Genomic DNA, 23,000 nt, shown 5'->3' with positions numbered 1-23,000 from the left:
AGTTCGATGATTCATTAGTTGCGTATAACACCCAGTGCACCATGCAATACGTGCCCTCCTTACTGCCCATCACCGGCCTATCCCATTCTGAGATGCTTTTTTTTTTTTTAAGGCAAGGATTTGGATACTGTGTCTTCTTACAAACTCAGCAGTCTGTCTCACGACCTTAATGACTTTTGCTGATTTTAAAAAGAAGTGAGGAAGGAGTTGGTGGTGGGAAATCACTATTCTGATCAAATAAGTATCTTTAAAATGTTCTATAAAACTGTATCAATAAAATAGGACAGACACCAAGATCTTGAATCACCACTTTATACAATATAATGCCCATGATTGATAAACGCTAAAACCCACAAAACGTCTAAAACAAAAATAAAGGAGGGGATATGAAGAAGAAGGAGTGAGTGAAGGCATGGGGGAGGGAAGAGAGGAGGAAGAGAAAGGAAAGGGAGGAAGGAACTGAGCTCCAGCTGACACTGCCAGGACGGGGGTGGGAGTCCCAGTCAAGAATTGTGCTGGCAAAAAAGTAGGTATGCTTTTCATGGCTGTCCTGTTTCCAAGTCCTCTCAGAAAAAGATAGCTGAGGCAGGAGCGCCTGGCCGGCCTGGCCACCAGCACTGTGAGGTGCACGGTGCAGAGCCAGGGAGACCAGCTCAGCTTTGGGTAAGGAGTCCGCCCAGTGGGCTTGCCTCAGATGGGTCACCACTGCCTCCAAGTGGTGGTCTTCCTAGTGGCAGTAAACAAGGAGCCGGTGAAGGACATCACCAGTGTTAGGCAGCCCTGCTTCTCTGCTGGGGATGAGCGTGGTGTGAGGGGTGAGGACGGCAGGGACGTGCATGGCACGAGGGGGGCGGAGGCTAGCTTCCTCTGGGTTCTGGCTTGTCCATTAGAAAGATCTATTTCTGGTGCTCCTGATTCTCTTCTGTAAATCCTTTCCATATGGAATCGTTTCCCTTTGGCACAAAGCACATCTTCAGCGTACATCGTAGTGCAGTTCTGCTGGCTACGAATCCTCGTACTTAGGCATCGTATGAAAATGTCCTTACTTCACCTTCAGTTTTGAAGGATATGCTGTTCTACCTTGCAGTCCCCAAGCAACCACTGATTTGCTTTCTGTCACATATATAAGTTTGTTTCCTAGAATTTCATGCGAATGGAGACCGTGTGTTTTCCCTCTTTCTCTGTCTAGATGCTTTAAGGCAGCATCGTAATTGTGGATCCATCCGTGTTGCGTGGGCATCAGTAGTTCTTTTATTTTGTTGAGTAGTATTTCATTGCATAGATATGCCACCATTTATCCATTCACCTGTTGATGGACATTTGGGAGGTTTCCATTTTTTAGCTACTAAAAATAAAGCTGCCATGAATATTTGTGTACAAGTCTTTGTAAGCTTACATGCTTTATTGTTTCTTGGGTAAATATGCCTAGAAGTAGTATGCTGGATCTATACAGTAGGTGAATGTTGATGTTTTTACCAAACTGCTAAACTGTTTTTCAACGTGGTTGCACCATTTTACATTCTTAGTAGCTGTGGTAAGCAAGCAGGGATACACAATTAAAGCTGCCTTGCTTCCCATCTTTCCATCCTTCAGCCATTGTTATACACCGCCATAGATTAAATTTAAAGTCCTGGAACATTCCGCTGGAAAACGAAACACTACTTTGAAAAGATACATGCACCCCACTGCTTATTGCACCACTACTAACAATGGCCAAGATATGGAAGCAACCCAAGTGTCCATTAATATACAAATGGATATCTACCTACAGTGGAATACTATTCAGCCATAAAAAATGAGATCTCGCCATTTGTGACAAGATGGATGGACCTAGAGGGTATTACGCTAAGTGAAAGAAGTCTGATGGAGAAAGACAAATACCATATGGCTTCACTTAAATGTGGAATCTATAAAACAAAACCAGGGACAGACCCACAGAGAACAAATTGATGGGTGCCAGAGGGGCAGTGGGTGAGGGGACGGGCAAAATGGGTAAAGGGGAGTAGGAGCTACAGGCTTCCATTAGGGAATGAAAGGTACCACATAGGGTGTTGAGTCAGTGATGCTGTGACAGCATTGTATGGGGACAGATGGTAGCTACACTTGTCGTGCGCATAGCATAGCTTATAGAGTGGTCAGATCACTATGTTGTACACCTGAAACCAGTGCAACGTTGTGTGTCATCTGTACTTCCAGGACTTTATTTTATTGAACGTGGACTTTACTATGTGGGCAAGGGGAAATCCCTGAAGTTGTTCTAGAAGTGGAGAATTGTTTGGGGGAGAATTGTGTGGCCTAGGGAACTTGGAACATAGTCTGGAGGGGGAGCCGTGGCCATGGATGGGTGTCTTCCTTGGCCCCTGGGATTTCCTGTGTGGAGGGGCACAGCCAAGGGACAGCCAGCATGGGGGCCTGTAAAGTATGGGGTTCAGGACGGCATTCCTCCTGCTGAGGTGTAAGGGCAGTACTGTTCCCTTCTCTTCTAATCTGTCCAAATAACCATCTTTAAAAACGCGCCCTGAGTCCTCACTCCTGCGGTCCTTCAGCATTGTGACAGTTCTGTGTATCTCCTCCTTCTCAGTTGTTTGCTCTTTGCCTTTCTCTGTATGTCTCACTTTCACAATTTGTCTATAAGCTTTTGAGTCCTTTTTGTCCTCCTGTGTCTGACAAAGTGTTAGTACGTAATGGCTGTTCAAAAGGTTGGCTGAGTGAGCGAAGTGTGCTGCACGTAGTGTAGTTTGCTGATTTTTCTGAGCTCCTGGGTTACGGTGTTCATCTTAGGAAATCACCCAGCATGCTTTTGTCATAGAACCTAGCGTGTGGCTATGAATTCATTACCCAAGCTGCTCTCTCCCACGCTGTGTAAGTGTTCGTCCTTAGTTGACTAACCTACCCAACCTCTGTACTTAACACTTAATGTTTTACTAATCCCAGTAATTTTTCATTTTTCTTCTGATCGTCTCTCATCATATCATTGTCTTTTTAGATTGCGTCCTTACTAATTGTATTAAATAAGCCAGAAATAAAGAGTTCATTTTTTATTTTCCCAATATTGGCTTTATTTCCATCTGTCTTATGGGTCAGTAGAGAGTGAGTCCTGTCTCAATCTGTTTATACGTGCTGATTCTTCTTCCTGAAATGCTTTCTTCCCTTCTCCATCCAGAAGGCATCCTAGAGTCTCTCAGAACTTGGCAGCAGCAACATCTCTTCCTGGAAGTCTTCTCTTTTTAAGAGACCTGTATTAAATTCCTGACCTCTATGTTCTTTTGTTTTTTTCAGGGGTACAACATCATAATTCAGCATTTATATATATATAAATTTATATTATATATATATATAATTAAAATGATCACCACAATAAGGCTGATTAACATACATAGTTACAATCTTTTATTCATTTTACATAGAAGTTTGTACCCACCTTGCCCATCCCCATACCACTGCCTTGTAACCACTAATCTGTTCTTTGTACCTGTGAATTTGGGATTTTGGTTTTTGTGTTTTTAGATTCCACATTTAAGTGAGGTCAGAAAGTATCTGTCTTTCTTATTTCACTTAGCATAGTGCCCTGTAGGTCCATCCATGTTGTCACAGATGGGAAGATCCCTTTTTTATGGCTGCATAATAATCCATTACATAGGGGCGCCTGGGTGGCGCAGTCGTTAAGCATCTGCCTTCTGGGCAGCGTTCTGGGATCGAGCCCCACATCAGGCTCCTCCGCTAGGAGCCTGCTTCTTCCTCTCCCACTCCCCCTGCCTGTGTTCCCTCTCTCGCTGGCTGTCTCTCTCTCTGTCAAATAAATAAAATCTTTAAAAAAAATAATAATCCATTACATATATACACCACATCTTCTTGAACCACTCATGTGTTGATGAACAGTTGGGTTGCTTCTGTACCTTGGCTATTGTAAATAATGGTGCAGTAAACATAGGGGTGTGTGTATCTTTTCAAATTAGTATGTTTGTTTTCTTTGGGTAAATGCCCAGTAATGAGATTACTGGATCATATGGTATTTCAGTTTTAACTTGCACCAATTTAATTTCCCATGAACAGTGCGTGAAGCTTCCCTTTTCTCCACATCCTTACCAACACTTGTTATTTCTTGTCTTTTTGATACTAGCCATCTGACAGATGTGAGGTGATATCTCCTTATGTTTTCAATTGGTTTTCCCTGACAGCGATGTTGAGCATATTTTCATGTGTCTTTTGGCTATCTGTGTACCTTCTTTGGAATAATGTCAATTCACATCCTCTGCTCATTTTTATATTGGAGTATTTGTTTTTGGGTGGGGAGTTGTATGTCTTCTTTATATATTTTGGATATTAACTCCTTACTAGATATATCATTTGAAAATATCTTCTCCCATTCAGTAGATTGTCTTTTTGTTTTGTTGATGGTTTCTTTTGCTGTGCAAAATCTTTTTATTTTGGTATAGTCCCAGTAGTTTATTTTTGCTTTGTTTCCCTTGCCTGAGGAGACAGAACCATAAATATATTGCTAAGGGCAATGCCCAAGAGATTACTGCCTATGTTTTCTTATAGGAGTTTTATGATTTCAGGTCTCACATTTAGGTCTTTAATCTGTTTTGAGTTTAATTCTGTGTATGGTGTAAGAATGTGGTCCACTTTTACCCTTTTGCATGTAGCTGTCCATTTTTCCTAGAAGCGTTTATTGAAAAGACTATCTTTTCCCATTGTACATTCTTGCCTCTTTAGTCATACATTAATTGGTCATATAGGTTTGGGCTTATTTCTGGGCTCTGTTCTGTTCCATTGATCCCTGTGTCTGTTTTCATGCCCATACCATACTGTTTTGATTACTATAGCTTTGTAAAATACCTAGAAATTTGGAATTGTGATACCTGTAGCTTTGTTCTTAAAATTACTTTGGCTGTTTGAGGTCCTTTGTGGTTCCATACAAATTTCAGTATTTATTTCTATTTCTGTGAAAAACAGTATAGGTATTTTGATAGTGATTGCATTGAATTGATAGATTGCTCTGGGTGGTATAGACATTTTAACAATATTAATTCTCCTAATCCACGAGCGTGGTGTATCTTTCCATTTGTTTGTATCACCAAGTCATCAGTAACTTATTAACTTTCATCAGTTGTCTTAAAGTTTTCGGAGTATAGGTCTTTCATCTCCTTGGCTACATTTATTTCTAGACGTTTTATTCTTTTTGGTGCAACTGTAAATGGGATAGTTTTTTAGATTTCTCCTTCTGCTACTTCATTATTAGTGTATAGAAATGCAACAGATTTCTGTATGTTAGTTTTGTATCTTGCAACTTTACTGAATTTATTTATCCATTTTAATGGATTTTGGTGGAGTCTTTAGGCTCTTCCATCTGTAGCATCATGTCATCTGCAAATAGTGACCGTTTTACTTCTTCCTTACCAATTTGGATGCCTTTTGCTTCTTTTTCTTGCCTGATTCCTGCAGCTACAACTTCACAGTGTCATGTTGAATAAATGTGGTGAGAGTGCACATCTTTGTCTTGTTCCTGATCTTAGAGGAAAAGCTTTCAGCTTTACACTGCCAAGTATGATGTTAGCCCCTAGTGGGGTTTTCAAATGTAGCCTTTATTATGTTAGGGTATGGGCCCTCTGAACCAACACTGTTGAGCGTTTTCTTCGTGAATGGATGTTGTATTTTGTCAAATGCTTTTTCGGCACCTATCGAAATGATCATATGGTTTTTATTCTTCCTCTTGTTAATGTGATGTATCAGATCGATTTGCAGATATTGAACCACCCTTATATCTCTGGCATAAACCGCACTTGATTGTAGTGAATGATCCTTTTAATGTGTTGTTGGAATCGATTGTTAATATTTTATTGAGGATTTTTGTGTTTATCTTCATCAGAGATATTGGCCACTAGGGGTTTTTGTTGTTGTTGTTGTTGTGTTATGTTTTGGTTTTGTAGTGTCCTCTGGTTTTGTTATCAGGGTAATGGTGTGGAATGCCCTTTGTTTTTCATTTTTTCCCCTCTGTTCTCTCTCCATATCATCCCCTCTTTTATTTCTGGTCTTCCACTGTGACTAAATTTCTGCAACATTATAGAACTAATACAAGCTTTGTAACCTTTAGAGTTTTCTTAGACCTACAGATGTGAGAAAATGGATTTTGGACCATAGCAAACAGACTGAAAAAGTTTAAACATGTGTGGGTGGATGTGGCAATGAAAGGAAGATTTCATCGGTATTTGTTATGAGGGTGGGTTCATCAGTGAGGTTAACATTCTTTGCTCAAGAATGAGAGGCCTCAGGACAGATCTGCTCTTTTCTATTGGCAGCACAAATCTTACTCGGTCACACTGACATGTGAAGTAGGTGAGCGTTCTCAAGTCTAGAGGTCTACCAAGATGTCCTTCATGGAAACCGAAACACTCTGTAAAAACTTTTGAGCTTGGTTGAGCCCAGATACATTTTATAGAGCTACAATGAAATAATAAAGGTCCTAATACATGGACAGCAGGTGTAGGTGCTAACAAATGTCATCCACTAATCCTCACCCACTCTCCCAAGCTTCCTAAAGTTCCCAAAGATCTACGTTTCCTTGAAATTTTCTCAGGATCAAAGTCACAAACAAGAAATAGTAGGTGCCTATCACCAAAAGTACAGATCTTCTTTTCAGATGCCAGTAAGTTAATTCTCCTCTTTGGCACTTACACTTTCTTTGAGAATGAGATGCTTTGACTGCACTTTCGCTGTTGATTATACAGAATGTTCTAGATGAACGTCCTGAGGGCTGTCACACTCAGCTCACCAATCCACTGGCCTCAGAATCCTCTTCAAAGATCCCTTTCCTAGGAACACTGGGGAGTGCTTTGCCTTTTCTTCCTTTGCTTGAGGTGGTGCTCTAGACCGTTGAGCAGGGGTAGGGAACACCTTAGCAGGTATTTTGGGCAGTATAATAGCACACCAGCATGAACAGGAGCTAACCAAGAGACTGTGGCCAATTTAGCAGCCATAAGATTCTCAGCAGACATTCTCCTATCCCAACCCGAATCCAGTTAAAGTGGCAGCAATAAGCTGATGTGCCCTAGTGACACTGTTTACTGTGATATTAAATATATATTCATGTATAGAAAAGGTTTTGAAAACAAAATATGAAGGTTATGGAAAAAATAGCTGTAGTGCTTAATTTTCTTATTTGAAAAATAAGTCCCCTTTAAAGGTTTAGATTCAGCTTTGTAAAATACAACTCAGCTGAATTTTCATTTAACTATTACATTATATCCTGTAGGTATAGACCCTCCCTGTTGTTTGCACACAACTTCTGTTAATTCCAACAATAGAAGTTGCTTATGGGAGAGCTCATGCCTCTAAGTGTTTTAGAGGGAAATGAAATTAAGGTCAATAACCTTTCAGTGTTTAAGTGTACCAAGCCTGTTTTCCAGGACTCCTGTTGCCTAAGGAAAGGAAATTTGTTTCCTTCCAGATCCACACAAGCTCGTGAAGGGTGAGGCTGCATTTAACACGCCCATTTTCCTTAAGTCTCTGAAGCGAGGACTGGGAGATTCTGGCAGCTGTTCTGTTGGCAGTGGTCTGTTTTGGGAGTTTCCCAAAAAAACCACTTAAGTAATTTTTTCTTTATCTTTTCAGGAGCATCTAAAGGCCTTCGATGATGAAATCAATGCTTTTTTGGACAATATGTTTGGACCTCGAGGTGAGTAAGCTACTAGAGAACTTCACTGGAAGAGGGTTTCATCACTTCCGGTGTCTTTTGAACGGGAGGGTCCTCAACATGTAGAGGTTTAACTTCCCTCACCTTTGATATCCTTCTCCCAGAACATCCAGAAAGCCTCCCTGTGATGAAAGTCTGGGGGCCGCAAGCAGGGACGGAGCACAGTGCTCCCGGGCTCCCAGCGCAGGTCATGGCTGTCCTGCTGCACAGGACTTCCTCTCCGCGCCGCCCACTCACCGCCCACCTTCCGCGCGTGCGCAGTCAGCCGGTCACCGAGCCCAGGGAGCACCGTCCCGTCCAGCTCCTGTCACGACTCCCCAGACATCTTAGTCACACCACACAGCTTGCCGATAAATGATTATTTCCCAAACAACATGCTTTGTTTCACTTGAGCCCTGCTGGTTCACAAACTGGAAAATCTGTGCTTCTCTACCAGTTATTTCCCCAGCACTGTTAGGTAGGGGGTGGAGGGAAATGAGGTTTTCCTGTCTCAAAAATCTTTATAAACAGAATCGTGTAGAGCTTATTTAGACCCTTCAGTCTCCATATAGGCTTTAGAATCTATCCTAAACGAATGACTATTTGTATAGTTTTAATATAACGATACAGTGTGATTGTATAGAGGTGTGTAGTTTTTTGTTTTGTTTTTTTAAAGATTTTATGTAATCCCTACAGTCAACGTGGGGCTTGAACTCACAACCCCGAGATCGAGTCACCCGCTCCACTAACTGAGCCGGCCAGTCGCCCCTGTACGGAGCTTTAAAAATTTTTTCACATTGTTTTTTTTCCCCCCATTTTATCTTTGTGACGGTCCTGTGGGGGTAGGCAGGGCAGGATGTCTATCTCCTAAGCTTTACCGACTGTGTTCTCTGCCTCACAGTTCTGGTGGGTGGGAAGACGGTTCACGCAGGGGGCACAGTGCTCTAACGTGGGCATGCGGGGCTCCTTAGTGACTGTGGCTTTCTATCTGACACTGCCACTAGAGAGTGAAACAGCGGTCTCTCTGACCCGAGTTCACACTGAGCTTTGTTCACTAAGATCACCGTGATCTGGAATTATGTGGATGGGGGTCACGGAAGGATTGGGGTGCAGTCGTTTACTTAGTTCTGGTCATTTTTATGGAAGGTTCTTTTGTAGCGAGGAGATTGTAAGATTGACAGTTGACAACCAGATCAGGTGACCTCCACAATGACAGGAATCTGGGCCATCAAGAATCCATTTCCCCTTCCTGAAAGTGGCACAAGCTTAAGTTGGCTGGCAGGCCACCTCGTAGCTGGGTGTTCCCTCGTCTCTCCCGTACTTACTTAGTCCATGTTACCATCACGGGCTATTGTTCGGGGCAAATATCTGACACAGATCCGGGGCTAACACTTATGTCCCAAAGATAATCAATCTTATTAGAAATATTTGTTCCTATCTTTTGGTTGGGACAGTTATTATCCTCCTTGACAAATGCAGCAAACGTTTACAGGACGATGACAAAAGAAAACAACTTCAGGGGCTGTATTCGTTTTGTAATATGTGCTTGACTCATCGTGCCAGTTGATCTATACTTAATGACTCGGAACTAAAGGACGCATAAGTGAGAGAGTAGAAGCCTGGGCCCAATCTCGCAGAGCAGGTTCGATGTGGGGGGACGTCAGACTACCGCGTCTGAAACAACGGGGATGTAGGAAGTTAAACCATGCGTACTGGTTTTCTAGTAATTATTCTCTCACAGTGCTGGAGGCTGCAAGTCTGAAAGCAGGGTGTTGGCAGGGCCGTGCTTCCTCTGAGATTCTAGGAAACAGTGTGTTCCCTGCCTCTGGTGTTGTCAGGAATCTTTGGCATTGCTGGGCTTGGAGATGCATTTCCTCAGTCTCTGTCCACATCTTCACACGGCTCCTCCTCCCTGTGTCCCAATCTCCCCTCCTTATGTAGGACACCAGTCACTGGGCAAGAGGCCACCTGATCTAGTATGACATCATCGTAACCTGCAAAGACCCTTTTTCCAAATAAGGTCACAGTCACACAGGTCTCAGGAGTTAGGACTTGAGCATATCTTTTGGGGGATACAGTTTAATCCATAACACTCTAACAGGAGGTAAGGTAGCAGTTTAGGGCAAGTACTTAACTTTTTTTTACTCTCTGTGCCTCGATTTTTTTTTCAGACCTTAACTGGGAATAGTAATCTCACCTGTATGGTGGGTGTGTGTATTATCTTGACTGTGGTGGTGGCATCGTGGGTGTTTGCTTAAGTCCAGACACATTAAATATGTGCACGTGTATCAATTATACCTCAGTAAAACTGTTAGAAATATCACTTATATCATCAGATTGCTTTGCGAATTAAATACGTGAATGCACGTAAAAGGATTAGTGCTCCGTAAATGTTAGTTGTAGTAACAGTATTACAGCCAAGATAGTATCTTAATTCTACAATGACAATTGTCACGCAGATGAGCAGCTGTACTTATGAAAGAGCTCTAGGAAACAGCTCCCTTCAAAGGGCAGGACACTTATCCGGTCTTGAGAGGCTGTGTAGGGTTTAGATACAGAGGTGGACATTAGGAAGGGGCAGGCGCATAGCACAGACTTTTACGACCAGTGGTCACCAGCTAGTTGTATGAAAGGTAATCTCTGTTAGTCACATGGACTCTGAGATGAGCCCCTTTCCTACCTTGTTCTGTCACAACCCGAGGGGTTTACAGAACAGGTGATGTGACGGTGAAGGCCTGAGAAGGCACTTTTCTAGGTACTGTCAGATGGGGTGCAGTAAATGAAGCTGGGGTGTGCAGGGTAGGTTGAGTGGAGCAGAAAGAGGGGCACAGATGTGGGAAAAGCAGAGGCAGGAAGAAAAGGGCATACATGCATGACCTGCTGGAAAAATCCGCTCCTCCCAACTCCATTTACAGAGATGAGAAACAGCACGCTATTTTTTATAAGTGTGGGCCAAATTATGTTCTTTACATAAACAGCAAAAAAGAGCAGAATAGAGAACTAAATTCATTTTGTGCCTACAGTTCTTTTCAGATGCTCCTAATTATATTATAGATCTATTCTGTGTATTTTATTTAGATTTTTACATTTTCACTCTCCAGAGTAAGGAACGCTTGGCATGTCTTGGTCCTTACCTCCTGGCTGTTTACACTTTCAAGTCCATGGTCAGGTTTAGGTCCTTGGTTGTCTTTCTGCCCACACGTCTGAGTCATCAGCTCCAAGGCTTTGCCTTTGTGGTCTGGAGCTTCCCCTGCTCGCTGTGCAGTCCCACTGCTCTGGCTCGGCTGAACTCTGACCTCTGCCTGGTTTACGCGCAGTGATCCTTGGTGAGCTCTGGGGAGCGTGGATCCTCGGCGAGGTCCGGGGAGTGGGGGTTTTATGAAGTAGAATACACTCTCCATACCCTTCTCCTGCCTACTCCCAGCTTCCCTGAAGGAGGCAGCAGCAGGTCTAAGGGGCTGGGCACCAGACAGGAATTTAGATCCCGACCCGCTGTCCACTACTGTGTGCACTTGGCAAGTTACTGTGGCTTTCTGAGCTGGTGTTCACCCACAAAATGGCATAGTAGTACTTCCTATTTATTGAGTTAATGTAAATAAACATGAACATAGTAACTGTTCCAAAGAAGATGCTAGAACTACCACCTCCCACCTTAATTACTTGTCCCTGTCACTCTGTGTTCTCTTTGCTCCATGAAACCTTCTTTAACTACTCCCACCCCTGTGGGGTGGTTCTTCTGAACCGTAACCCAAATCCAGCTTAGTACTTTGCTTGTCATATTGGGTATATGCAAATAAAATACACGTGTCAATAGGTTTTAAAATTCTCATCAAAGAAAAACATTTTTGTAACTAAGGTGATGGATGTTAACTGGGCTTTCTGTGGTGATCGTTTTGCAGTGTATTTGCAAATACTGAATCATGTTGTATTCCTGAAACTCGTATGTTGTATGTCAGACATAGCCCTGTAAAAAACCAAAAGACCAAAAACCAAAAAACCCCAAAATGTTTTAAATATATGTGATAAAATTTTATAACTAAACAGAAGTGCTGCTTTTCAGGATTCTCACTGTATGTGTTTCTTTTCAGATTCTCGAGTCAGAGGATGGTTCATGTTGGACTCTTACCTTCCCACCTTTTTTCTTACTGTCCTGTATCTGCTTTCCATATGGCTGGGTAACAAATACATGAAGAACAGACCTGCTCTTTCCCTCAAGGGTACCCTCACCTTGTACAATCTCGGAATCACACTCCTCTCCCTCTATATGCTGGCAGAGGTAAGTGGGTCCGAAGCAGAGCTGGAGGCCAGTGAGGCAGCGGTCCCCGCGAGCGGTCAGTGCCGTCCTTTAACAGCTCCAGAACCGTTCCAGCGTTTGCTCTTAGTCTTTCTGAAAGTCTCGGAAGTCCTTGTTTCTAACTTGAATTTTTCTCATCCCTTCCGTCCTTAGTCTTTCACTGTAATTTAAAATCACAGTTTAGATCTGAATGGGCCTTTAAAGCTCAGATGTTTTGATTTTCTTTTACAAATTGACACTGAGGCTTGGAAAAGATAAATTGCCCGAGAACAGATCGTTATTGAATGACAGGATGGTTTTTAAGCTGACGTAAGTATCAAATGCAGTTGGTTTGACATACAAATACGTAGTCCCTGCAGGACCGCTGCCCGCATCTTCGGGCCCCAGTGACAGTGGCAGGCCTGTTTCTCAGGACTGACATTCCAGCCCAGCTCCGGCCGCCCCCATTACATCACACATCGCCCCTTCCTTTGCAACGTGCCAAACCCAAGGAATTCTACAAGAAGCAGAACAAGTAACAATGGCCCTGCCTGTTCATCAAAGGCCGTGCCAGTCCCCTGCAAAGGAGAATGGAAAAGCGCCAAATACAGCCGCTCCAGCAAGCAGCCTCGGGGAGGGAAGACAAAAACATGAGCAAACCTGGGGGAACAGTCAGGACAAAGTCCTCCGTGTTCAGTCACACATGTCTGATTGTGGCACGAGTGTAGTTGCCTTCCTGGTCCTCGAATCTACAAGAACAGAAATCCTTGCCTAACGTCTAGATCCTGTCACCCAAGAGTTCAGTCTGCGCCTCGTTCTGAGGACGGTTCAGAACCGTTCCTTTCCACGCCTACCGCCCCGCGAGGAGGGGACCGGCGATGGAATCCGGGGTCGGGAAGGCCGCGCTGCCGTCTGTCACATCGCTTCTAACTTGCCTCACTCTGAAAGGGGAATCCCTAGTTAGCTTTGCAAGTGGGCAAGTTTTCCTTCACCACATGAGCTCGCAAGATCTAGCGACTGGCAGGATTCGTTTCTCTGGGAAGAACCAAAGGGAAAGATGGTCTTTCCTGGGTTGTTTTCAGAAGCGGCACCCGCGGCACCTGCAAGTCTGACTACACCGGAAGCTTAGACACCTGCTGGAGGCGTGGGGGTAGTGGGGTCAGAAGACCGGAATTCCGAACTGGGGGGGTACTGTCGCTCTCGCTGTCACGGGAGAGCTGTGCCTTAGGCTCTCTGACCCTCGGGCAATTTACTGTTAAGATGGAGATCGGTCCTCGTCCTACTTACCCCGAGTGAGCTGTAAGGTTCATCAGTTCTGTTCCACCAAGATCCTGTGCGCACCTGTGCTGTGCTGTGGATTGAACTAATAAGCCCAGGAGATAGGAAGATGAGTAACACGTGACTTCCGGACTTGACAAGCTCACAGCCTAGTACGCAGTGGGAGTTAGTCAATGTGAAAATGCTGTGTAAACACTGACGTGCGCAGTCCTCACCATGAGAGGAACTGGAACAATAGGGTAGTGTTCAAACAAGTAAATGGTTTCTGCTCCTTTTTAGGGAGGACATCTGCCCTGAGCCCATTCCCTGCTGTGAATTTTATGTCTTATCCACTTTTGCTCTTCTCCTGCTTCTGTACCTCGTGGTTCCAAATCGCTACTATCGATTGCCTCCCTAGTCTCCGCTGATTGTAGCTTCTTCCAGGGTGGGCAGAAGGTCTTGGGCACTTTTGGGGTATGTCTAACAGCCACTAGTTGAGTGATAGGTTGATTTAACCTTGCTAACGTGTTAGGCCCAGTTCAGATGTTTGCGTAGGCCAGGAAGTTACTGCAGAAATTATTAACGTTCTTTCAACAAGTATGCATGGAGTTCGTACACCGTGTCAGATTCTGTTCTAGATTCTCCAGCACAGCCTTCCCCTTGTACAACAGTGAGCGGTGGGCTGGTGGTGGGGCAGGAAGGCCTCTCGGAGCATGTGGTATTTGAGCAGAAACTGAATGATGAAAACAAGCATAGGAAGATCTGGGGAGAGTGTGTGTATGCAGAAGGGGCAGCAAACAGAAAGGCGTTGAGGCAGAAACAAACTTGGGGTGTTCAAAGACCATAAAAGCAATGCAGCTAGAACACCCTGGACAGAGGAGGGAACGATTCACAATGAGGTGGCAGATTCAATGAGGGTCTTGGAAAGATTTTGCCTTTTATCCTGAATACAATGGCAAGCCACTGGAAGATTGTGTGCGCGCACGCGCGCGCGTACTCTCTCTCTCTCTCTCTCTCTCTCGCCTTTTTTTTTTTTTTTTTTTAAATAATAGAGCCTGCAGCGGGGAGGGGCAGAGGGAGAGAATCTCCAGCAGACTCCCTGCTGAGCGAGGAGGCTGACAGCAGGGCTCAATCCCACCACCCCAACAGTATCATGACCTGAGCCGAAATCAAGAGTCGGCTGCTTAACCAACTCAGCCACCCGGGAGCCCCAACTGCTTAATTCTATTTAGATTCTAAATGGTCAGGTAGTTTTAAACAATCTAAATTTTTTTTTTTTTTTTTTTTTTTTTTTTTTTTTTTTTAGTAGTTCAGCTTTAACATCCCATCCCTCCCCACTCTGTGTATGTATTTCAACAGAGCTATACCTTTACACACCTCTGATGGGCAGCCACAAATAGTAGGCCTTTGCTTACCTTATGTAACATGTTAACTAGACTTCGTGGTGATCATTTCACAATATACACAAATATCGAAATTCGAAGGCCTTGTCAGATGTATAGGTTTCTTTTCATATCCAGAGATATTTTTCATTCAGCAGTTGTAAATGACAGCCTGCTCCATATTACTGAAGTTGGAAAGGTCAAAAATTTTCTCATAAATTAAAAAAATTCCCCTAAATAAAATTTGATGAAGGGAGAAAATACTGTATATACCTGCCTTAAATTCTAGAATTTTAAGTTTTTGCAGTAATAGCAGGAAAGAAAAGACAGAACTTCTTCGGCAGAATTTTCCACAGAATTTAAAAAGTTCATTTTCTCATATATATTCATTGAGTGCCTTCTATGTGCTGGACATTGGGCAAGGAACAGTGGATTCAAAGATGAGCAAAAAAGGCACAAACCTTTATAGAGCCCTTTGTTTTTTCGACATGATGAGGGGTATAGTATTAATCAGTTATAATCACACAAATGATTGATTACCAACAAGCATAAATACAATGACAAAAATGACTTAAGAACCTTTGAGCCCAGGTTTTCAGGCCTGTAAAATGGTAATAAATATGTACTTCATAAAATTATGGAGATGATCGATTAAGTGTAAGCCAATACAAAGTATTAAATAATTAAATATTAAGTAATATTAAATTATTAAATAATACTGGGTGGCTCAGTTGGTTGGGTGTCATACTCTTGATTTCAGCTCAGGTCATAAGATCAAGCCCCATGTCAGGCTCTGTGCTCAGCAGGGGGCCTGCTTAAGATTCTCTCTGTCCCTTCCCCTCTCTCTCTCTAAGTAAATAAATCTTTAAAAAATTTTTTTAGTGTTTTCTCGGTTGTTTACACATAATTCTACATTTCACCTGTAGAATTATAGGACTAGATGATTCCTTACATGAAATATTTTATTATTCAAACGGTAGCTAAATTCTGTCCTTTGGGCCACTGTAAAGGTTAGAAGCAAATTATACCAAATCAGGAATACAACCATTGGTATCTGTTCAACAGCAAGAATGAAATCCTTTGCTCACATGTGTTTGAGGACAGGATTGAGAAACTGAGGTGGACGGGAGTCCCTACTCAGACCTTGAATAGGCACCAATCAGAGACATGAATATGGAATTCAGTTCTCTTCCAAATTTTAGTGTTAATTTTTCCTCCTTTGTTTCTTTGGCAGCTTATTCTCTCCAGTTGGGAAGGAGGCTACAACTTACAGTGTCAAGATCTCGCCAGCGCCGGGGAAGCCGATGTCCGGGTGAGTCCTGAGAAGCTAACTGACCATCTGCAACCCTTTCTCCTCGAAAAGGAGAGGAGGTTTCCTCCTTCCAGATACGACGATGGGGCTCGGAGTACATAAGAAAGGGAGTCCTCCCGTTCTAATAGAAATGCCTGGTAACAAAAATGTTTTCCAAACGTCCAGTGCTGGAGGACTGACTGACTAAACCATGACACGTCCAGAAAGGGAGCCTTCTGCAAAACGGAACGAGGAAGATCTGTTAGAGTAATTTTGGGGACATTCTCTCAAAAAACAAAACCAAAAACAACTTGCAGACGGTGTTTCTAGGATAGTACAAGAAGTCATATGAAGATATGTGGGTGTGTGTTTATGTTTTTGAAAAGAAACAGTGGCAGAATAAACCAAAACCTAACAAAGCCTTCTCCTTTTGGGTGAAGGAACTAGGCAAAGGGGGATAAGGATGGAAGCTAGACTTCTCTGAATGTACCTCGTGTCATATTTGATTTTGGAACCATGAAGTGTTTTACATAATATGAAACAAAAGTAAGTTTAAAAAGAAAGCAAGGCAGCCTTCCTCCCAAAGCTTGGAAACTAAAGTAAATGTGAATACACCCGTAGATTAAGTTGGTGACATAACCACCTACAGAATTATTTCAAGTGACTTAAAAACACAGTGTTTTGACTGAACATCCCTAGGGGGATTTATCTTAACAGTATTCCATAGTTTTTTTGGTTTCTATCAATAAAAATATTGGTGTTGCTCTTTGGAGACTGTTAATAGGTACACTGTGAATAAAGTACATAATGTTAATATCATTACAACTAGTATTTGAAACATAGTTTAGCTTTTTTATTAGTATCTCTTTTCTAACATTAGTCACAGATTCAAATTGGAAATATCAGAATTAACTTTATTCTAAAAACAAATGTGTTTTTTAGCTCTTATCTCCAGAAAAGGCCTAGTCTCTGACAGCCCAGTGCAGTGAGCAATGAATACCCAGATTGTGCTTTCTAAATATAATTTTCCACCAGAAGGGATTAGAGTTCTTAGGGAATCGGCCAGTTCCCGGTTTGGGATGGGAAAAGTGTATAAGCAGAATCCAGGACATCTTGTGACAGAAAGCAAGCAAGCCGTCCAGGACTACTTGGTCATTACAAAAAGATCTAGGAGCCACTTTGAAGGGGACTCCCAGTGCTCAAGATGGGACAATGCAAAAAGATTACTGACGAATGGATTGAAATATATTACATTTATTTAAAAACCACAAGTTTAAAATGATACTAAAAAACCCATTGTTGACTTTTGAAGGTTGCTAGAACAACAACTCCTTCTAGGGGAAAAAGTTAAAGGCAACTTTGCTTTCCATATGTGAATTTCCAAATAGAGGAAGAGCTCTTCTCTATAGAAAAAAATACATGACAAGAGAATTAGAAAATCATCCTTTTGAAAGTCCTAGTGAAATGATGGATCTGTTCAGCAGTCATCTATAAGTGACAAAACTATGGGGTGAAAGTGAATGGAGAAGCTTCGTAATGGGGGCACCTTGGTGGCTCAGTTGATTAAGCATCTGCCTTCAGCTCAGGTTGTGATGCCAGGATCCCGAGTCCTATGTCACCCTCCCTGCTCAACGGGGAGCCTGCTTCTCCTCCTCCCTCTGCTCCCCGTCCCCCTCCATGCCTGGGCACGTGCACACTCTTGCGTGCTCTCTCTCTCAAATGAGGAAACTTCATAATGATTGGATTAGGCTGAACTCTGTCCATGAATGTCAGTGGGACACCCCGAAATTCTGTGCCTCCCGGTGTGATGCCCCAGGGAGCACACACGACTGCCAGCAAAGTACTCTGCCCAAACCCCTAAATCTCAGTCCGTCAAGTCTCTAAATGTAATTGCTAGTGAGAGAGAATGTGGGGGATAGAGAAACACGTATTAAATAACACTAGGAATCCATAGTATTAGGAGTTCTATCTAATAGCTGATCTAGTTTTTGTGAGGAAAAGCAAGGAAGGGGACACTTACCGATCAGCAGACTGGAGAACCATATCACATCTGGATTAAATCAATTATAAAAAGACATTTTTGAGACAGATTTGAACATGGAGGCTATGTTAAAAAGAAAAGTATCTGTTAGTTTTTATAGATAAAATGATAGCTTGCATTTGCTTATAATATGCTACACCCCCCCCTGAAAATGTTCAGAAATAGACTTGATTCAACAACTTGGAAACATACTGAAAACTTGGAAACTTAGTGATAGATGACACAGGTTCTCTATACTTACTCTCTTTGCCTTTATGGATGTTTGACAATTTCCATAACCAAAAAAAAATGCTTATTAGTAGAAACCTTTTAATTAAAAGCTTTAATATTAAGATGCACATTTTTAAATCTTTTTTAAAAAATCTTCAAAGCTATAATACAAAATAAGTTACATAGATTTCTCTGCACCCGTTTTTTTTTTTGCATCCATTTTAGTTCTAATTTTTTTCCGAGAAAAATCAAGGAGACGGTTAGGTCGAGTTCGAGGGGAAAGGAGGGGGGATGTGGGGAGGAGGGTGCTAGGAAGCCCGGGCACCTGGACAGCGCACGGTGTGTGCTCGGAGGGGCTGCTGGGAATAGCCGCCGGCGGGTGCACAGGAGTAACTTGATCGGATCTGCGTGTTGGAGGCGTACCTCGTTTTCACTAGGAATAAGGAGAAACTGGAGGCAGAGATGCCAGGAAGGTGCTTGTGTGCCTGCCTGAGAGAGGAATGCACACCAGTGAGAGCCAGTGTCACCCAGGTTGCCCAGAGGCAGGTGGGGCAGCAGGAGGGGCACTTTCGTTGCTCACCTTTGCTCTTTCCTGTTTCCACATCCTTACAGGTAGCCAAGGTGCTATGGTGGTACTACTTCTCCAAATCCGTAGAGTTCCTGGACACAATTTTCTTCGTTTTGCGGAAAAAAACCAGTCAGATTACTTTTCTTCACGTGTACCATCACGCCTCCATGTTTAACATCTGGTGGTGTGTTTTGAACTGGATACCTTGCGGGCAAAGTGAGTGATTTTGTTGATTTTTCAGTTCTCTGTAATTGGTCTTCTGAGACCTCTAGTGTCTTGTATTGAAGCTTGCAGATGGATCAGGAGAGAGAAAAGGGAGGCCACGGGGTGGCCCGCGTTGTCACACGGGGAAGCACCTATTTGCCAGCGGCCAGTTAGTTTCTGGTCTTTGATTCTGGCAAAATCTGAGTATTACCTTAAATTTTAAAAAACATCTTTTTTCCATGCACCAAACGTCTGAGGGCCAGAAGCACGTACTCCAGCTGGAGCAATTTTACTCCAGCCCCAGGGCCTGAAGGACTCCTGCAGAAATCAGTATGGCACCTTCCACAGTCACCCTGGCAGCACGACAGCTTGGGGCCATTTCCACTCCCAGGGCTTTTTCTCCATTCTGAACAATTAAGGTCACACTGTGTGTGGCTTTCAATATTTTTTAACTGAGAACAATAATACATATTATATCCCAGCCTCTTTACATGTATATACTTTGTATGAAACAAGAATTTCAGGAACTATTTCCCCTAGCTCTGGGGGATGCACTTTGGGTTTTGTTGTTGTTGTTAATACTATGGCACTTTTTCAAAAAGCTGTGATTGTCACTACAGGGATTTCACAGCTCGCTAGTGGGTCCATTATGACCTGCAATAGGGACAGCAGGACTTCCTGATTGTCTTGTATCCCCACATCTAAAAATTTTCTGTGAAAGAACAGGTAAAACTTCAGTCAAAAAGAGTTTGGGATCTTAGAGATATAGTCCAAACATTCTTGACGTTTTAAAAAATATCAGTGACTATGAAGATGCAAATGAAACTGGAGTGTGAAGAAGGAGATTGCTGCAGGTGCGGGAGTCAGAAAGAGATGGGATTTCTATACCGCTCCTGGACAGAATCTAGTTTCTTGAGTTTTGTTATTAAGACCATGATAGACTTATGCTGTAATCAATTTGTAGTCCATAATATCATGCAAGAATTGAAGGTTAAGTACTTAGTTTTTGTGCTTATCAGCTATCTCATTACAAATCACTGAGCATCTGAACGACAGTCTCACATAATCTCTGTGTAAAGACATCCGATTCCTGTTGATAAGATGCTGTGTGACAATTTCTATTGAACCTAAAATATTATTAAACTACGAGCAGCAACTACTCCTTTTCCATTCATTCACGGTCATGAAAACTCAGGTGAGTAAAAGAAATACCACTGACATTATGCTAGCTGGTACTCTGAAACTCTGTGCTTTCACGTAAATCCAAGCCTGGTAACAAGTTATTCCAGCCAGTGTTTGCAGAGGACTTACAGGATGCGAGTGTTGTTTTCATATCTTATTCGTTGATTTGCATTTATCTAACCAGACCTCTGATCTAGAATTGGAAAACCAGGCTAGAGAATTTAAATTGATTAACCAGCATGGATGCAGTACTTTTCAGTTTATATAGTATTATTCAGTCCATCCCATCATGCCCCTTTTCCAGGTGACAAAATCAAAATTTACAAAGTAAAACTGATGTATCCCAGGGGCCCTAGCTACTAGGGGTCCTAGAGCTCCACAGCCCCTCCCACTGCAGGACTCAGCTTCATCTGGACCCCAAGGTAGCACTAAGTTGTCGTCACTGGGCCGGGCACTGTTGTAAGCACTTGGCATGTATGTACCAGTTTAATCTTCACGACAGTGAGTATCCCGGTTTCCAACCAAGAACCCGTCTCTGACATCTCACCTCTTGCAGCTGAATCCTTTTGCTTCTTAGTTGAGCCAACATAGAACTTAGCTTTTTCCTTTGGTTTCCTGAAACACCATTCACCCCCATTGATGGCAGCTACAGGGACTTCACGAAGGAAGGGGCAGGGAGGGGCACAGCAAGGTCCTAAAATTAGGTTTTAGATCTTCTTTATCCTAGAAGTTCATGAGATGGCCCAGGCCCTGGGAAATCTCACTGGCAGGCCCCTCTTCTGTCCCAGCCTTCTCTCCTGCGGGACCTTCTCTCACCTTCCCCCAGCATCTCCTGCTTCCTAGGACCCTTTCAGGTAGAATTTATAAATAGAGCAGCATACTCTCCTTGACTCTTGTTCAGCCACGTACCAGCAGCTCTGTTTCCACAATCAAAATGGTTCATCAAAGGTGTCACGAAAGTGGAGACACTTCTCTTTCATTGGAATTCTGCCACCAGTTTTAAGCGAACATTTCGTTTTCTCCCAGATTAGCTGATAGTAATGACCCTGTAAGAGACAGTACCGCCTTTGCAAATCAGGAATTACCTGTTTGGTTGACACTCTGACTGAAAAACCGTCCCAGTTTTGTCCTATCTCAGCAACTGAATCCTGGAGTAATAGCACAGAAACGAAGGTGGATTTATCAGCATGAGATTCTGGTAAATGATAGCACCGTAGTTCTTCATCTTCAGTGATGAGGCCCAGGAAGACCCAGTCCGACTCGATAAAGAACGAACAGTCATTTCTATACTGTACTTCTGCAGGTTTCTTCGGACCCACGCTCAACAGTTTTATCCACATTCTCATGTACTCGTACTACGGCCTTTCTGTGTTTCCATCCATGCACAAGTATCTTTGGTGGAAGAAATATCTCACCCAGGCCCAACTGGTATGTCATCCCTTCTTTCTGCTCTTCTCCGTGCGTAGCATCTAGCTATTCTCAGGGATGGAGGCAAGGAGTCTGTCATCCTCGACAGAGGCTTTTCTGTGTGAGGAAGCTGCCTATTTTTTCTCTAAAATTAGCCTTTTAAGAATTAAACCTGGTGCGTTAAACTCTCCTCTGTGGATACACTTAGCTTCTTACTGGCTTTGAAATGTAGATGCTTTAATCCAGACATTAATTTTAACAGATTCATTTTTATCTAACGGATTTCAGCTGCTACTCTTCCACGAGAAAATGGGTTGGCAGTTGGACCTGTGTGCCAGTGTCGTTTCAAATAAAATGTCCAGATGGGATAGTGGGCTGCTTCGGCGTTTTATTTGATTCCTGCAAAACTTAGGGAGTATTAGGAGTTCTCAGTGTATAACATGCCGAACTGGATTGTCTAGGGCTCGCCTGGTTGCCTCACCTGCCGCCTCCCCCCCCCCCCCCAGGTGCAGTTCGTGCTCACCATCACGCACACCCTGAGTGCGGTGGTGAAGCCCTGCGGCTTCCCCCTGGGCTGTCTCATCTTCCAGTCGTCCTACATGCTGACATTAGTCATCCTCTTCTTAAATTTTTACGTCCAGGTAAGTGACCTGTAGATCTTCAGCAGCAGAACGTAGAAGACCGGGCTTTTGCCTTACATAGAGGTTTAATTCTCCCAGCTAAATAACGTAGCACAGACTTGTGGATAATAGAGGCACCCAAGGGAAACAGAGAAACGTGCATTCCGAAGTCCACACCCCGCATCCTCCCCTTGAAGGGTAACCACTGTGCAAGCCTAGTGGGCATTTTATTAGAGTTCAGTCAAGTCATACGTTTGGCTGATATATTTGCACCAAAGTCGTATATGTGAATGCAGGAAATCTGTTTGAATGGAGAAGAACGGGAGCTAAATGCATTTAATATTAAGCTGTTTCTATATCAGCACTGTGATATTATAAACTCACTATTTGGAAAAAATTCTTTTAAGGCCAGCCGTCGTGGAAAGGTCACATTGGCTTTTTCTTCACTGTCATTTTCTCTTTAATCAACAATTTAAATGGGACGGAGCTACAAAACACTTTCAAAGCAACTCTGTTAAGACAAAAACCGATGAAAGCCGTGGCAGAGCACAGACCTCAGGTGCTCGTAGATTTTCAGTTGCTCTCCTGTGTGGGCGGGGGGACAGAGATAGGAAGCTTCATGACAAAGAAATGAGAACATACATTTACATTCAAAACAGCACTTTCGAAATTGTACTCAAGTGTGTTTCTTTCTTCAGACAACAAGTGCTTTTTTTAGTTTGCCTTTGCTGAAAGTTAACCCACAGGGGCTTCACACACAGTCCTGCTGTGGGAACTGGAACCTCTGGCGGGTGGTTAAGCCCCCGTGTTTCTGAAATCGGACTGGCTAGGCCTTGTCTTTTATAAGAGATAAAAGTTTCCTTTGAGAATTTCGAAAGGAATAACCATTGACG

At 43.0% G+C, this 23,000-nt stretch overlaps 1 protein-coding gene across 1 annotated transcript in view; it reads left to right on the top strand.

Moving 5' to 3' along the window:
• Positions 1-23,000, top strand: part of ELOVL2 (ELOVL fatty acid elongase 2) — a 66,644-nt gene that overhangs the window by 39,902 nt on the left and 3,742 nt on the right. The window contains exons 2-7 of the mRNA XM_045811696.2: positions 7,612-7,675; positions 11,761-11,948; positions 15,819-15,896; positions 18,739-18,910; positions 21,384-21,508; positions 21,994-22,128. Of these exons, the coding sequence (XP_045667652.1) occupies positions 7,612-7,675; positions 11,761-11,948; positions 15,819-15,896; positions 18,739-18,910; positions 21,384-21,508; positions 21,994-22,128 (762 nt within the window). The remainder of the gene's footprint in view (positions 1-7,611; positions 7,676-11,760; positions 11,949-15,818; positions 15,897-18,738; positions 18,911-21,383; positions 21,509-21,993; positions 22,129-23,000) is intronic.

Source organism: Ursus americanus, chromosome 32, assembly GCF_024610735.1.
Source record: "Ursus americanus isolate L20-20 chromosome 32, mUrsAme1.1.p, whole genome shotgun sequence".
NCBI classification, from domain to species: domain Eukaryota; kingdom Metazoa; phylum Chordata; class Mammalia; order Carnivora; family Ursidae; genus Ursus; species Ursus americanus.
The sequence above is the reverse complement of the archived record's forward strand: the minus strand, read 5'-3'. Positions and strand labels throughout refer to the sequence as shown.